This window comes from Brienomyrus brachyistius, chromosome 8 (assembly GCF_023856365.1).
Source record: "Brienomyrus brachyistius isolate T26 chromosome 8, BBRACH_0.4, whole genome shotgun sequence".
Lineage (NCBI taxonomy): Eukaryota > Metazoa > Chordata > Actinopteri > Osteoglossiformes > Mormyridae > Brienomyrus > Brienomyrus brachyistius.
Genome location: NC_064540.1, coordinates 6,217,769 through 6,233,788, shown reverse-complemented (window position 1 = coordinate 6,233,788; position 16,020 = coordinate 6,217,769). Strand labels below are relative to the sequence as shown.

Below are 16,020 nucleotides of genomic sequence, written 5' to 3'. Positions count from 1 at the left end.
ATTGCTGGTAAGTCAATGACAGTAGTGCATGTGTCCTGTCTCGGAACTGCAGCCCGATAAATAAATGTACAGGAAACCCCACCCACACAGAACCAACTTCGAAATCGAGCCACTTCCGGTGACTCTAGTCCATTTTCCCGCACTTCCTGCTTCCCCTCCCCTCTTTTGTCCATTTCCTCACCACACACAGGTGAAGGTGGACAACCACGGTGACTTCCAGGACATCGCCAGTGTGGTGGCCATTACGCAGACGTACACCACCACAGAGCCCTTCATCGACTCCAAATATGACATCCGGATTCAGAAAATAGGCAACAATTATAAGGCTTACATGTAAGAGCCCGCTTTGTGACCTCTGCCAAAAAGTGTGTACATTTTGAAATATTTATGTGTTTTGTTGTCATCAATGAAACTCCGGGGAGGCTGAGATGAGGGGATGTGCTGAAAGTGAGACTGGATTTAAATATCCACAGTTGAAGAGAAGGTGATAATAAGTGGTGCTGAATCACGGTTTTTACGTAAGCGTGTTTCACTCAAACATCTGGCTGCAGGGTGATCGCATCCATGATAATGAGGACGCAGTTATTGCGTGCTGGGGTGTTAAAGCTGTACTTTAAGTATTTTGTTGAAATTAATGAAGAGCAAAGTCAAAATTAGGGGAGGGAGGAGTCACCAGTCATGAGAGATGAGGACCAGCTTGTGTGGGGAGGCATTTTCCACGACTTCCGTGTCTAATACCAGCAACACGCTGACTCACTGCTAAAATCCCAGCACATCAAAGGATTTTTAAATTCCCGGAGGCAGCGTGTTTTGTATGCTCAGGGATGATTCACCGCAGGCATTGTGTAAAGTTGGAGACAGCACCAGAAGCGAAATTAAACGCGCGGCAGCCCAGCGGGCTCTTCGGAACTTGTTAGCATCTTTCCGCGTCATAGTTTCTCAGAAATGTCGTGTCCCCGTGATGCTGTTTTAGAATAAATTACAGGACGTCATCCCCCCCCACCCCCTTATCTCGATAGGAGGACGTCCATCTCAGGAAACTGGAAGACCAACACAGGCTCTGCCATGCTGGAACAAGTGGCCATGACAGAGAGGTGAGATGCGATCAAAGGGTGTAGCGTGTGGTTGCAGGAAGGGGAATCGGACACTAGGTGGAGTAGCGCCATCTGAGGGTACCTCTGTCAGGACATTCACTTAGATGACACAGGGACAGAAAATACAGACATGGAAACTAAACATGTACAAAGGAGACCCTGCACCCAAGTGCTTGCTATGTTACACAACCATTAATACATTCTGTTATAGTTTGCCAGTATTGGGGGAAGTGTGTGGCTGAGAAGGTTAGAATGCCTGTAATCATGAAGATTGCTAGTTCAAATCCCATCGTCGACAGAGTGATGTCAGCAGTGGGCCCCCGTGCGAGGCCCTTAACCCTACTTATACACCACGGTCTGGCTGACCCCGCTCATTCAAATGGGCATCACTTAGGATAACAGCATCTGGTCGATAAAATTAATGAATGCGATGTTTGGGTCTTATGTAGACTGCCTGTCAGACCATCTGGTACCTTTACTGAAAAGACAGGAAGATTGTGTCAGATTGAGGCCGATGACACAGATTTCCTGTAGAAGTCATGTGTTGACAGTTAAGCAGCAGTTTTCCGCTGGATTAGCATACATTTGTAGGTAAAAATCGCGACTGAACAGATATTACTATAGCAATAGGCCAATTCTCAGCTGCCCCAAGTGAGTATAAATCCATTATTGCAACTTTGTGTGATGTTCAATAAAAAAAGATCAACCAAGGACTACTCTTAAAACCTTGTTGTGGCACTGTGGGATTTTACAATCTGTTAACACTAGCTATAGTTAAAAAAAGAAAACAATGATTCATTTTTCACCCCATTTAAAGTCCATAGTCTATTTTTAATGGACTTAAAATGAATAAAATCAAAAACAATTCCATAACATTAGAATGCCCAGTTATATCACTGTAAGCCCTACACTCACTCTAAATTTCATATTAGATTTGAACAAATGCAGCTTGAAACACACGTTGTCTGTTCCTAAGCATCCTACCGGCGTAATTTCAGCAAACCTCGGAGGTGTCTGACACGTGACGGAAGCTAACCAGTCACTATCCAATGACATGTCGCTATCCGCTGTCCGGCAGGTATAAGCTGTGGGTCGACACCTGCTCTGAAATCTTCGGGGGACTAGACATCTGTGCAGTGAAGGCCATCCATGGCAAGGATGGCAAAGACTACATCACCGAGGTAAGCCCAACACACGGCGTCAGACACGCGAGAGATGGGCGCAGACAGGGATCTTTGTTGGCGCTCTTGTAAAATCTTTACAGCATTGGGACAGTTACTCTGCGCTTTGATACAACTGCCTGGAGCGACTAGTAAAGCCAGTAATGTTTCTGAAATTCCCCCACGTTCGGAAACACGGACCTCAAACCTCCAAATACATGGTCTTTGGTGTTGTATTCACCACCAGCAGAGACCATGGGGAGATAAATGCGGTTTTTATGGCAGTGATTATTTTTGATAATGTCTGTTGGATTAAGTCTGTCGTTTGCATTAAGCGTGTAATTCATTTTTAATAGAAAGTCAGTCGTCAGGCTCACTGGCAGCAGAAGTATTATAATTTCAGAGAGGAGAATTATCTTTTCAATTTTCCTCATCTTGCCCTGATTAAATGCATTTTTCAAAGAGACTCCGTTCGGCCTTGGGGGGGGGGGGGGGGGGTTGGTATAAAAATGGGGGATGGGATTTATATGCAGATCCCTCGGAGCCCCTCCCAATATTAACGTTTCTTCCCCTCTCTTGCTTACATTTAATTTTTGACTAGAAAGCGGAGCATTCCCATCAACGAGTATCCAGACAGGATGTCTTAATTAAACAGAAGAGCATTTTAATGATGCAGGAAAAGACACAGATGTCAACAGGCTGAGACGTCTCCTAGTAATAAACATGGTATTGGAGGGACTGCGGTCAAACATGGAGGCCAGCAAGGCATTAAAGCTTAATGATTCAAACACGGGAGTCTTGGTAATACACCTCCATTCGCAGATGTAAAGTTTTATGTTGTTTTTTTTTCCTTGAAGCACAAACCACAACAACAAGGCATCCTCTCTTTCGTTTTTTGCAAATTCTTGGAAACTCCTGGCTGGCTTCCCTGTATTTTAAACCAGATTGCGAAACCGATGTCCTGTCAGAAAGACAAGTGGCGCCTTCTGATCGCACGTCACGCCGAGCAACTGACGAGTGGTTTCTGCCTTCTTGTGCGTCGCCGAGCTTCATGCACGGCTGACATGTTTTAATTAGCCGCTGCTGCCTGCGGTTCGAGGCACACTGTACTGTCTCTTCCCTCCCTCTGAAGTTTCCCATAGACGCAGATTTGAGAGACACAAGCGAATGTTTCTGATTTCGGCCCAATCGCGGTTTCTTCTGCACTGCTTATTTTGACATTTGTTGTTTGATGAGTAAATCTGATCTAGGGTTTGTTTATGTTATTAATGCCTAAAAATGCAGAAACTAAAGTTAATCTGATTTATCTGAAAAAAGGGGACTACAATAGTGCTTTGTACGGCCAACACATATCGAATGACACCTCTGAATGTTCTACCAGATCCAGAATTATAAAACGTTGGTTAGTTGTCTGGTACAGCAACACAGAGAGCATCTGACAAGAGTCGGAGCTCATTGGTCAGTTTCTGCAGGTCAGCTGGGTTTTCAGTTGCTCTACCCACTAAGAGGCCAAAGCTAACTGTTCCTAATTGTGTTTTTAAATGAGTTGTTGGTGCAATGGTGGGCGTTAAGTAGCCTGCCAGTTAAGGACGTGGACCTGTGATGAACAATTTGCCGGTTCCAGTCCTGAAGAAGAGCCAGAAATATTAGTTAGATTAGTAATCACAGGCAGATGTGTTAACATGCAAAAGGATTAAGCGTCTGCTAAGATGCTAAAATGCTAATGGTGGAAGCGATGATGCCGTGCTCCCCTGTGCTGGTAGCTGGGGTTTGGGGGTCCTTACTCAGTCAGTCTGCCCTCCTATCCTTGACCAGTCTCCACCGACCATGATGATTGAGTGAAGCCTTTCCTGAGCCGTGGGCTTCATTAAACACCATGATAACCATACTTCGATGTAGCATCAGTGCTAAAGAGCAGCATCTGTGCCGCAAGGCCAGCCAACAGAATCCTCATTGTCTCGCAACGGTTCATCGTCAGTAAATTCCTTGTTGTTTTGTTTCCTTCTGCCCTGGGCTCATGACTCAAATGCACGACTCAGTCTGTTTTAGCCTGTCTGCTAAATGCGGGTCCTAATGCGCCGGGTACCAAACAAATCCAGCAATTAGGCCAGCGTTTGCAGGTCTCTGCCCGGAATTTATATAGTGGCATTTTATAACTGTTAGTGCCACCTAACTGTTTTATAATGTATTTCTTCCCGGTATCATGGCGGGTGGTGAAATTAACACTATATTTTTTTACTTTCATTTTTACACATTACATGACCACAGATCTTATTAAAATATTAGTCATCGGTTGTCACCTGCTACGCTTAGGATTAGTGTGCATTTTACAGTTTTCCCTTCAGCACTCAGGCTGGAAAAATTGCTAAACATTTATTTCAGAGACACCAAAATGTCCCTCAATCACTCTTCGGTCTCGAACATTTTGGTGGAATAATATTCATCATATGGCCACTGTCAAGCTTTGTGCTGTACCGATCCAGTACACTTACTCATCTTCCTTAAGGGCTTGTCCAGTGTACCGATCCAGTACACTTACTCATCTTCCTTAAGGACTTGTCCAGTGTACCGATCCAGTACACTCACTCATCTTCCTTAAGGGCTTGTCCAGTGTACCGATCCAGTACACTTACTCATCTTCCTTAAGGGCTTGTCCAGTGTACCGATCCAGTACACTTACTCATCTTCCTTAAGGGCTTGTCCAGTGTACCGATCCAGTACACTTACTCATCTTCCTTAAGGGCTTGTTCAGTGTACTGATCCAGTACACTCACTCATCTTCCTTAAGGACTTGTCCAGTGTACCGATCCAGTACACTTACTCATCTTCCTTAAGGGCTTGTCCAGTACAGAGTCAGCGTGAGCCTGGAGCTTGCCCCAGGGATGCCCTGCAGGGAACCTGACGTTAACCATCCAACAAATGACCAAGCTGAATTGTTTCCACCACCAGTCAATAACCCACTTTTGAAACACTTGTATATCGACTGAATTATATGACTGAGTTATGCAGTAACCTTCATGGAGACAGGGATTGGTCACGATTTCCACCTGCGATACCTTCAGAAGGTGTTTGCTCCAAATGACAGCATGCACGAGCTGCATCTGAGAGCTCACGCTAATCCTTGCACAGCATGATGACAGCGCGTTCCATATTTGATATTGTATGTTGCCATGGGTGCCTGTTTGGGCAGCTTTGAAAGGTAGCTTTTCCAGGGTTTTTTGCAGGCCTTCCATGCTCCTGTGCATCACTGCTGGCTATTAAACCAGTCCCATAAGGCTGTGTGACAGCTCCTAATAAGGACCCACGTCATTCATAATTTTATTTACCGTCCACAAAAATGTTTGTTTTGCCATTGTTGATAAAAAAAATCAGACACTACAGTTGTTAAATATAGGACCAGACCAAATTCATTCTGGGAGGAGGTGAGGCCTGCCCTACCCCCCCCACATTTCTTGCTACTGGCTGTCCGTCGTTGTCCCCGGAGGAGATGGGGACAGCATGAAGTGAAACTGAAGGAGAGCTCAATGAATAGTATGCTTAATAAAAATAGCCTTGAAGGTGCTTTGGTCAAATAATGCATAAATCCCAGCATTGTAAAGCATCAGTTACAGCACTACAGCCATGTGGCGTGTTTCCCTGAGGGTGATCAGGCTCGCTGGATCCTGATTCCTGAGGAACCGAGCGGCTGGACCAGGCCAAGGGGACGCCCATGTAACACCTGGCTGGGGCAGACAGATGGGCACTTCTGGAGGGTGGGACTGGACCCAGTGTCTGCCTGGGGGACACCAACCGGGATCCAGAGGGGTTTCGTTGTGTGATGGGCACATCGGCAATGCACTGCACCAGTGCAGCCCCCCCGACCCGACCTGACCAGAGTGTGAATTCAGCTGAAAAAGCAAATATGGTGCAACATCCATCCATCTTCCGTACCACTTATACAAAATAGGGTTGCAGTGTGTAAGATTCTTAATGAATGTATATGCATATATTACATATATTGTATACCAATATGAAATAATGCAGTTCTATTTAAAACTTCCTCTGTATATCTGTTCAAAATATCTGCTGTTCAGACTGTCAGTAATTAATATGCTTTAAGCAGCCACTCTGGGAGAGCTTATTATATTTGGAATAATATTAAAATTTTGTAGTTTGCAAGAAAACATCTAATTACATCAGCCAGTGCCAATATTTAACGAATTAAAGGAAACTTAGATATTATGAATGTTTGTTCACTCTTCTGTAATAAGTAATAAGCTTTAACATCCCTAAATGTTTCTTTCCATGTGAAGGACTGTATACATGCAGCGCTTGGTTTATTTTAGGTGAGGGGTGTGCAAAGTACAAAAGGCTGGTAATATTGGAAATTAAAATCGGTTTTGTTATGCAACTTCTACTTGTGTTTAGAAATATAAACGCAGGTGTAAGGATAGACAAGCGTGAGAGAAATGTGGCTTTGTGTCACTTGCCTTGGCTGGCTGCAGACAGTCGAACGATAGACGTGGCGGAACATACCATGTGTGGCAAAAGCGTGGGGGAATTAAAAAAAAATGGCAGAACATAAATCAATCAGCATGATGTAAAATGGTTCATTTAACTTCGTCTTTGAGATATGCAACAGATGTTTATCTAATAGGAAAAGGTGTTTATATTGCTATTTTGTTATAGATTATTATTATTGCTGACTTGACACTTGCCCAAAGTGACTTAGTTTTATACAGCTGCAGTGATGTGAATGAACGCCTGCTTTTATTATATGTATGTGTGTCTGTGTGTTTGTTCTGGCCCCGTGCAGGTGGTAGGATCCTCCATGCCGCTGATTGGGGAACACCAGGCCGAGGACCGGCAGCTTATCGCTGACATGGTGGTGGCCAGAATGAACCAGACTGTGGCACGGACCACCAGCCGCTCCCCCCAAAGGCCCACCACCGTCCAGCCCCCTCAGGTGAAGGAGGGAGCCTCGCCATTTTCAGATCAAACACACAGCCCATCTCACACAGGGTGGGCCTTTTACGAAGAGCACAGGAGGAGGGTGAGATCTGTCCTTTAGATTGTCTGTTGCTGAGAGTGGTAAAAGGCGCCATCTGGTGGTGAAAGTATGGGATTCCGTACAATAGTGTTATCTTTATTTTTAAGTTCATCTATCTATAGAGAAAATTTCTATCAGTACTCTATATATATATATATATTCAGTACTCTAACAAAAAATATAGGCTGAAGAAAACTGACTGGATTCTGGTATGTGAACATAGATAGACTATGCAAGTAGAGTCCGGTTTTCCAGTTCCAAGGTTGTCAACTTTGATCAGCTGGCTGGCAAAAGATTTTCAATTCGAGACAAGTCTGCACACACATGTACATGCATGTAACAGTTTTATTAGCTTGTAAGTCGTCTGTAGGGTTTGCAAACTACCCCAACATTTTTGATGTAGCACATTTTAGGCTTATAATGAAATAATACAGATTTTTCCATAAGATTTATTGCATGAGCGTGAGGGTCTGAAAGTGTGAAAGTCACGCCAGATGTGTGAGAGTTGACAGTTCTGGAATTCTATTTCAGGTTTGGTTCGTACTGGTCCAGGTCGTATTACCTTTCACAACCACTGCAACGATAAATGATCTTGCCTCCCTGAAATGACCGGTGCGCAGCATTGCTGGCTGTGGAGATCGACAATTAGCCCACCGCCGTCATTTAAGGAAGGGAACCCCAGGCTCCCATTCCGCGCTCATCCATGTCCCTGTGTCTTTCAGTCGGCAGCCCCGAAGGAAGGACTGACAGACGGCGGCAAGATGCCAGCGCAGCGGCCGGCGCCCCAAGGTTGTTTACAGTACATTCTGGACTGTAATGGCGTTGCAGTAGGACCAAAACAAGTCCAGGCAAACTAAACGACTAAACGAAACTGATGCGAGAAGCCACAGACGTCTGTTAGCCAAATAATCAAAATAAAAAGAGTTGTTCCATTTAATGGAGAAGCAAGTGATAACCTGAGGGACGCAAAGGGGGAACGTAGTTTGTGCAATTCTGCCGTGTTTCCGAGCTGGCCTGGACTGTGTTTTTTCTATGCAGTGTCAAAATGTACTGTTTACCTGTGAATGTGTGTGCTTGTAATGGCTGCCTCTGTTCTCCTGTAAATTTTGTGGTTTTTCTTCAGGGCTGTCGTCAATGGTGTAAAAACGAATTGTGCCTAAATCGAGTCCAGTGCTGCCGTGTTTTCGTGTGGTTTTCTTCACACTGTTACCAGTATTCACTATTTATTTACCCGTTTCCTCGCCCTCGTTTAAAATTGATAGTGCTGATATTTCGTGGTTACCAGTAGGTGGCGGTTTCTCCATCATCCCTTCACTGATCCGTGCGTCCGTTTCTCTATGTGTGTCTGTGTGTGACAGAGAGACCTCATCCGTGCGTGACGGTAGTGATTATTTTCTCTATTCAAATATATACTTATATATTTCTTGCATGAGTGATTCAAAGACAGTTAAAGATTTGTATTTGACTATGTGTTTTCACGTGGGATATACATGGAATGTATATTCGTGATCATCGTTTTATTATATTCAGAAATGTTCTATCTGTAATTCTGAGCATGAAAATATTTTGTTTTTCCTCTTTTGTACAACATGTTAAAAGAGGTTATAACGGCAAGGGAACAGAACCAACCCCACGAATTTCCAGCAATACAGTCAGAAAACTTGGACCTGAGCAATTTTATATATATATACGGCCAACATTCACATCTGTTTTCCAGTAGTTAGTTTTTTTTTCTTTCTTTGAAAGTTGAAGTCTTTGTGCGGTCATTTACTGCCAGTGCTGGATTATTTTTTTCCTTTGAAAAAAGAACTGTAACTGAAAATGCTGTTTCTAAGATTTCCGGAAACCATCGGGTTTTTTTTTTTTGACAGGCGCAATGAATGGGACTGTCAGCAGAAAAGCGCTCTAATACGGTCGCAGCGCTTCTCTCTGCGCTCCGTGAGTAAAAGCGGAGGTCCCCGTGAAATCCGCCGCGGAATAACGAAGTGATCTTTTGCTCATGCAAACTGAAAGTCCCGATTTGCTACTCAGATTTTTTTTTATTTGATGTAAAAGGTCAGCGTAATAAAACGCGACCCGAAAGCTTTACTCCTATTACTGTGGACTGCGCACTACTAAAATCGCAGAACATCCAGGCTGTCGAACCTCGGCTGACCTCTTTAGGTGTTTTTTTTCCAGTAAACTGTTTATTATTTCAACTCCATTGTTTCAAAAGGCCCTGCAACTCTGAATAGGATTAGCAGGTACAGAAAGTGCATGATTCTAACCCAAAATGAACATTGCTATATCATAGCCATATCATTTCCTTGCTTTAGAGATTTTATGTAAAACATGATGATCGAATCCCGTTATTACTGGCAAAAGATATTTTTTTGTTAATTTGCTACGGTGATTAAATAGCCCGATTCCAAAGTTAAGAGTGATGAAAATACAGTCGCCCTTCCAGATTATTAACGGTTTCAGTTATTCGCCGGTTGGCCGTGCCAGTTCCCTTAATGTTTTTGGACTAAGCTTAAGTGAAAAATATAGGGCCTAAACCGTAGGCCTACCGAAAATGATTTGGATCACAAATCATGTAATATATTAATAGTATTTAATATTTAGTAGTGTCAGTGGATACTATACCATTAATAGGCTATAAAAATATTGTCCTCCCTAACTCTCATGAAAGTGAAAGGGTGACATTTTAGTTCTAAGGGGATAGTTTTTACATTATTCAGTGTTTCTAACCTATATATATATAAACTAACCTAAATGATACTAACCTATGTATAAATGGATGCCTAAATAATTTTACATAAAAATACACATATATAGGCCTATATATATATATATATATGTAAATTACATAAATTAAAAATTTCTTTGTGTGACTAAACTTTAAATTATATTTATTAAAATGTATGTAAAGCAAACATACCTAAAACAGGATTTTAAGAAAGGTTTTTATTAAATCAGTCATTGACATGATCGATCAGTTCTGCTGGCGGTCAAATCACAGAGGATTACCTGCTTAAAAGATACTTACGGTATTTAGTGCTTTACCTGACGCGCTACAATGAATATCAGGACAAGGAGTATTTTTTTTAAAATAGTTTTTCTTTTGAATCACGTCACTGTTGTTCGGGTTTGACAAAAACACGGAAGCACGTATTGTGATGCCTATGAGTTGTTTCAGAGGCTGCCGGTCTTTGGAGAAGGCCTAGGTAGCGTAGGTGGTGTTATACACTTCGTGTGGATGTGCGCAGGACATTAGGGAAGTCAGAATCTCCAGAACTTAGATGGAGGACAGGTCTTTCTAACTAAATAACATAAAGTTCACACTGTTTAATGCACACAAATATTTTTTTTTAATTATTAAGTGTTTCACCTCTAAAGGGAGCTGAGACCCCTGTATGGAAAATCGGGTGTTGCGGCTTTTTTCTACTCTGACGGTCTACAGAGTCAAACTCGTGTCAGTTTCGGCTGAAAGGTTCCCCCCCCCCCCCCCCCCCATCCCCCCCCCCCCCGATGCCATCCTTTTATAAATCCAGGGCTTCAGTGGAAAAGGACTCGGAGAACTGCTCCCCTGCCTCTTCCATGACCTTTGGCGCCCCCGTGTCTCTCTCCCAAGCAATAAAGCTTCCTCTGTGAGACCCTTATGTCCCGTGTCGAAATATCTGCAACCAAGTCACATTTTTAATCTTTATTTCAGTTTTTATCCTTTTTAGACTATAGTGCTTTAATTTTTCCGGTGGGACGGTGCGCGGCCCTGTGGGGGACCTTGGGCTGAGGTCAGAGAGTGAGGGGGTGGGAGATGAGTGACAGAAAGAAAGAAAGACTGAAGGATAAGTAACGAAAATTGTACGATGTGTCAAGTTGAAAATACTCCCCGCTAATAGTACGTTACGTAAATTACTATTAAATTTTATTTGTTCCGTCAAAACATTTAATTAATAGGCAACATTCCTCTTAGATATATGTTTGATATAGCCTATCCTCCTACTCATGTGGATACTAATATATATTCTTTTTAAGTACACATTGCGTTGTAACTGCGAAGGTTATAATGATATTTGGCGTCCATCAACGAATTGGTAACTATTCACGTCAAAAGCAGCTCAAAACACAACTAACTATTTATCTGCCTGTAAAAAGGCACTGTACAGTTTGTGTGGGAAAATGGAGAGAGCAGGGCGTTCGGGTTCATTTGCGAGGGATTACCGGGTCAACCGGCCGCACGCCCTGAGGGAGCGGACGCGGCTCCGCCCACCGGGCATGCCTCCTCTCTGCCTTGCTTTTGATGCATGACTCTGGTGTTATCGCTGTGGAATGGCTACGTCGTTACCCCCTGCTGTACTCCCTGGCTCCCCCTCTTCGCATCCATGTACTCTGGTCGTAACTCCGTCTGTCTTTGATATCCCAAGAAGCACCTTCCCCCAGCCACACCCCGCTCCCCTCCCTGGATGTACCGTCTGTCATGTCAACCTCAAGAGTCTGTCGCCCAATTTGTATTCCTTCAGATAAGGCGGGGTGATGTTGGGGGGGGCCCTTTTGTCTGTTTGTCGGACGTAGAACAATCAATAAAACATTTCAAACAACAGGTGCTGGATTTAAAATGTGCTTCTTTTTACTTTGAAAGCCTGTGGGGGGGGTATTTGTGTGTGAAAATGTTGTGATATCATAAAGTGTTTCTTGTACTGAACCTAGGGGGCGCAGTGCAACCCCAAGAATCGCAGTCTCAAAGTCAGGAGGCTCCGCCGGCGTCCGCTCCCAGTGTTTCTGCACGGGACCCGGCGCCCCCACTGGCCCCTGCCCCCACCACACAGCAGCCCCAAGCTCTGGGCCAAGGCTCACCTGCTCCCGGCAAGCCGGCAGACCAGCCTCCGAAAGCGCTGCCTCCGAAACCGTTGCCCCCCAAGCCTGTGCCGCCCAAGCGGCAAAACTCCAAGCCCCAGATTCAGCCAAAGCCACAGCCGTCCACTCCAGCCAAGGCCCAGCCAACCCCCCAAGCTCAACTCCCACCTCAAGCACAGCCCCTGGCCTCAGGCCCAAATCCAGTCCCACCCCAAGCCCAGGTTCAGCCAGTCCCAGAACAGCCTGCAGCCCAACAGAAGACCCAACCACAGCTGAAGTAAGAACCCCAGATGAGCTCAGGCTGGATTAAAGCCTTGACGAGCTCGACCTCCGCATAACGTACAATGGTCAAGGGATGTTTGGTGCCACATTAACAAGACCAACAAATCTCTATCTATATCTCTAAAATCATCTACATTATATGTATTTTATGCATTTTGAAATGGACACATTTATTTACAATGCCAAATGTTCATTTTAAAAATCTGTGTATTTTTATTGTGTACAAAGGCATGGGTATGAAGATTACAACTCTTTCAAGATTTAAAATCTGATGACCACTTGTAAGAGGTACAAAATAGAATAGAAAAACATAAAAACCTGTTTCTCATGTGACAGGTTGGTTAATCTTGCTTACCGTGTGGCACATGCTAAATGCTGATATCCACATCCCGCGATGAGCATGTTTAGTGATTCTTTCAGAGGAGCTCCAAGTGTTTCTTCAAATGCTCTCCTGACAGTATTGAGGTTTTTCCTTCTCACTTGGCCTCTCCTTGTTTTCCAGTAAGTCACAGTCCCTGACAAACGCCTTCAGCTTCGGTGATGCGTCCTTCTTTCACTCCAGCAATGAGGACGAGGCCAAAGCGGAGACCATTCGAAACTTGCGAAAGTCTTTTGCCAGCCTGTTCTCTGACTAGCGCCTGTTGCCCAGCGCCAGATAACAGTCTAAAGAGTGCTCGAAGATGTGTGTCCAAGTCTTGGAACAGTTGTGTTTCGTTGTGCATCTCTTTGTGTCGCGCACCTCCGATCCTCCGAGCACTGATGGTTTAGGTACAGAGGTACTTCTTTTGATGAAACAGGGGTGATATTTTTGTAGTATAATGAAGAGATTTACAGTGATGTTGTTGGCCAAGTGAAACGCCGAATGAAAAAACTGTGTAGAGTTATCCATCGGTGTTATAGCTTCATTGTGACTGTGTATTCCTAAACGAAACAGTTGTGGTTAGTTCCTGTAGCTTTTCGGTGTGTATGTGTTCGAAGAGGTCAATACACTTATGTTTCTTACTATATTATCACCAGGTCTTGATAGTACCTAAATACATCAGTTCAGATTAATTGGTGGAACTCAGACACATGACTGGCATGGCCAGTTTCACCAAACACATAGCATTTCAGGCCACTGCTTCGTGTCCCGTGAAGAGTTTTGCTGTCTCGCACTTTGGTAGACCTTGTCACCCTGCCCGTCCGTGAAGTGTTGAAGCCTCATCGCTGTGTTTCTGCGGTAGAAGCCCCCTGGCGTGTTGTGCAGTGTGTTGCGCGTCACCCTCGAAGCTAACTTCCCGCCTTGACGTTGTTGCCTCCATTTTGTCCTCTACCTGTATTCAGTATTGCTTTGCATGACCCAGTGATGACTGTTTCCTCTATAGTTGTCAATAAATATGTGACTCATCATTCACCCACTTGACTGCTGATCTGTACGCTGAATTTGGCAGGTTCTCCATTACTTTCTCATTCTACTGACTCCGTCATTCAAAGTAACCAATGTGCTCCTACCTACACACCCGCCTTGGTGTCTGCCGGAATGTTCATGTCCACCGCATAGCTGCCCAATGCAGTGCCAGTCGATGCATTAGGTGACAGACAATCGCCTATGGCGCCATATTGCCAGTTTAACAGGGGGCGCCACCTGGGCTTCGGCCTCAGTGGTTAAGTCTCAATGTCCAGGTCAACGTCCACAGGCTTCCTTTGATTGGTCAGTTTCACTCATACTGCAAGTAGCTGATCCTGCAAGGTTCTTAATCTTTTCATCCTTCAAAATGAATTTTAAATCATCCCATATAAATATATGCAACTTTTTATTGGACAATACTTCTCTCATACAATACTCTCCACCACAAACACCATACCCTTAACCACTGCTTATTTCACAAGGCAACTGGCTTATGGATGCTACCTTTCTAAAGCGATTGCTGTTGCAGAATCTAAATTGACATGTACAGATTCATTACCTGGTCAGAATTACAATACTATGCTAGTAAGCTAATAACATTAAAGCCACTGACAGGGGAAGTGAATAACGTTGATTATCTCGTCAAAGTCGCACCAGTCTAGGGTGCAATTATATATTAAGCAAGGGAACAGTCAATTCTTGAATTTGATGTGTTGAAAGTACAAACATAGGCAAGCGTAAGGATCTGAGCAACTCTGACAAGGACCAAACTGTGACGGCTAGACGACTGGATCAGAGCATCTTCAAATTGGCAGGTCTTGCGGGGTGTTACAAATACACCCCTTCATGGCAACGGTATTCCTTAAATCCATGGAGACCTCACCTTGAAACTTACAGGATTTAAATGATCTGTTGCTAATATCTTGGTGAAGGATACCAAAGGACACCTTCAGAGGTCTTGAAGAGTCCATGCCTCAATGGGTCAGAGCTGTTTTATTTTTTTCCGAAGGGGACCTAAATATTAAGCAGGTGGTTTTAATGTTACGGCTGATCGATGTAGTTACTTTATACAACCAGCAGAGGACAGCATAAGTCCAGCATTACGGCCAAAGGTTCCTCAAGATTGGTGGCAAGATGCCTCTCACTCGTTTGTTCAAGAACAATTATCAGTATTCCTAAATAGGAGAAACCATTCACCTCTGAAACAAATGATGAAATAAACACTAGATGGATGAATTTTCATCCATCCAGATCAATTGTTTTTGATGCCAATAAGTGTATTTTAGGGAAATTGGAAAAGACAACATTAATACAACTTTGCAAATGTATAGTTTTAGAAATGAAATATTGCACATTTGTTCCCTTTTGGTCACACGTTAATAAAAGTTGCTGAGTGGTGAGCAGCGCGGGTTGCACAGGGGAATCAGGCTGTGGGAAGGCGGCGCGCGGATGGCCGGCGCCGTTCCTCTTGGTGCTCCCCCCCCGACCCCCACCCCCCCCCACCCGACCATGAAACTTTCTGCATCGTTTATTTTACATAAAAGCAATACTCCAGAGAAAATGCAGCCAACGCATCCAGAAGCCGTACGTCTTGTTTTTTTTTCTTTTAACAGTATCTGTGAAATGCACCGACGCGTCGGATTTTTGCGCGCTCATCCAGTTTACCGTCATTGTGCTTTTAATGGTTTTGCACAAGCCGTGCAAAAGTGAGACCACGGCCGGTTTAGCCCGACAACGGAGCCAGTGGGCTCCAAACCGTTCGTCGGAGTTATACTCATTTTTTTTCAGTTCATAGGTGACAGGACCTTAAAACTGGAACAGATTTAGTGAACTATTCATGACAATGACATACAATCGTGGGAGAACATTAAGTCGATTTAAAGTTTTTCCCTTCTTTTTTGTGTGCATTGCAGGGGGGTATAATGCTGAGGGTGCGGTAGTTAGGTTGACTCTGAGGCCTCTTTAAGTCCATTCTGGGCAAGGTGACTAGAGCGGATATACCGAAAAACCTATAAGCAGAGACAGGACGGAGTATTTTAGCCCTGAAGTTTCATGTCTGTTCGTCATGGGACGGAGAACCGATGCTTCTCCTTAGATGGTAGCCGATGTGTGCTGGTAGCTTTTTTTTATAACGGCCTATGGTCCAGTTATGCCTCCAAGAATCATTCAAGTCAAAAAGATGCGTGGGCGAAAGTGCGCTATGATCGATGATCTTCTGAACTATCAGACATT

At 44.0% G+C, this 16,020-nt stretch overlaps 1 protein-coding gene across 1 annotated transcript in view; it reads left to right on the top strand.

Annotated features, from left to right (window-relative positions):
- syn2b (synapsin IIb) overlaps positions 1-13,794 on the top strand; it is a 64,401-nt gene extending 50,607 nt beyond the window's left edge. The window contains exons 7-13 of the mRNA XM_049022105.1: positions 191-333; positions 1,020-1,094; positions 2,173-2,275; positions 7,050-7,199; positions 8,006-8,072; positions 11,973-12,396; positions 12,904-13,794. Of these exons, the coding sequence (XP_048878062.1) occupies positions 191-333; positions 1,020-1,094; positions 2,173-2,275; positions 7,050-7,199; positions 8,006-8,072; positions 11,973-12,396; positions 12,904-13,036 (1,095 nt within the window). The 3' untranslated portion in view covers positions 13,037-13,794. The remainder of the gene's footprint in view (positions 1-190; positions 334-1,019; positions 1,095-2,172; positions 2,276-7,049; positions 7,200-8,005; positions 8,073-11,972; positions 12,397-12,903) is intronic.
- The last annotated feature ends 2,226 nt before the right edge of the window (positions 13,795-16,020 follow it).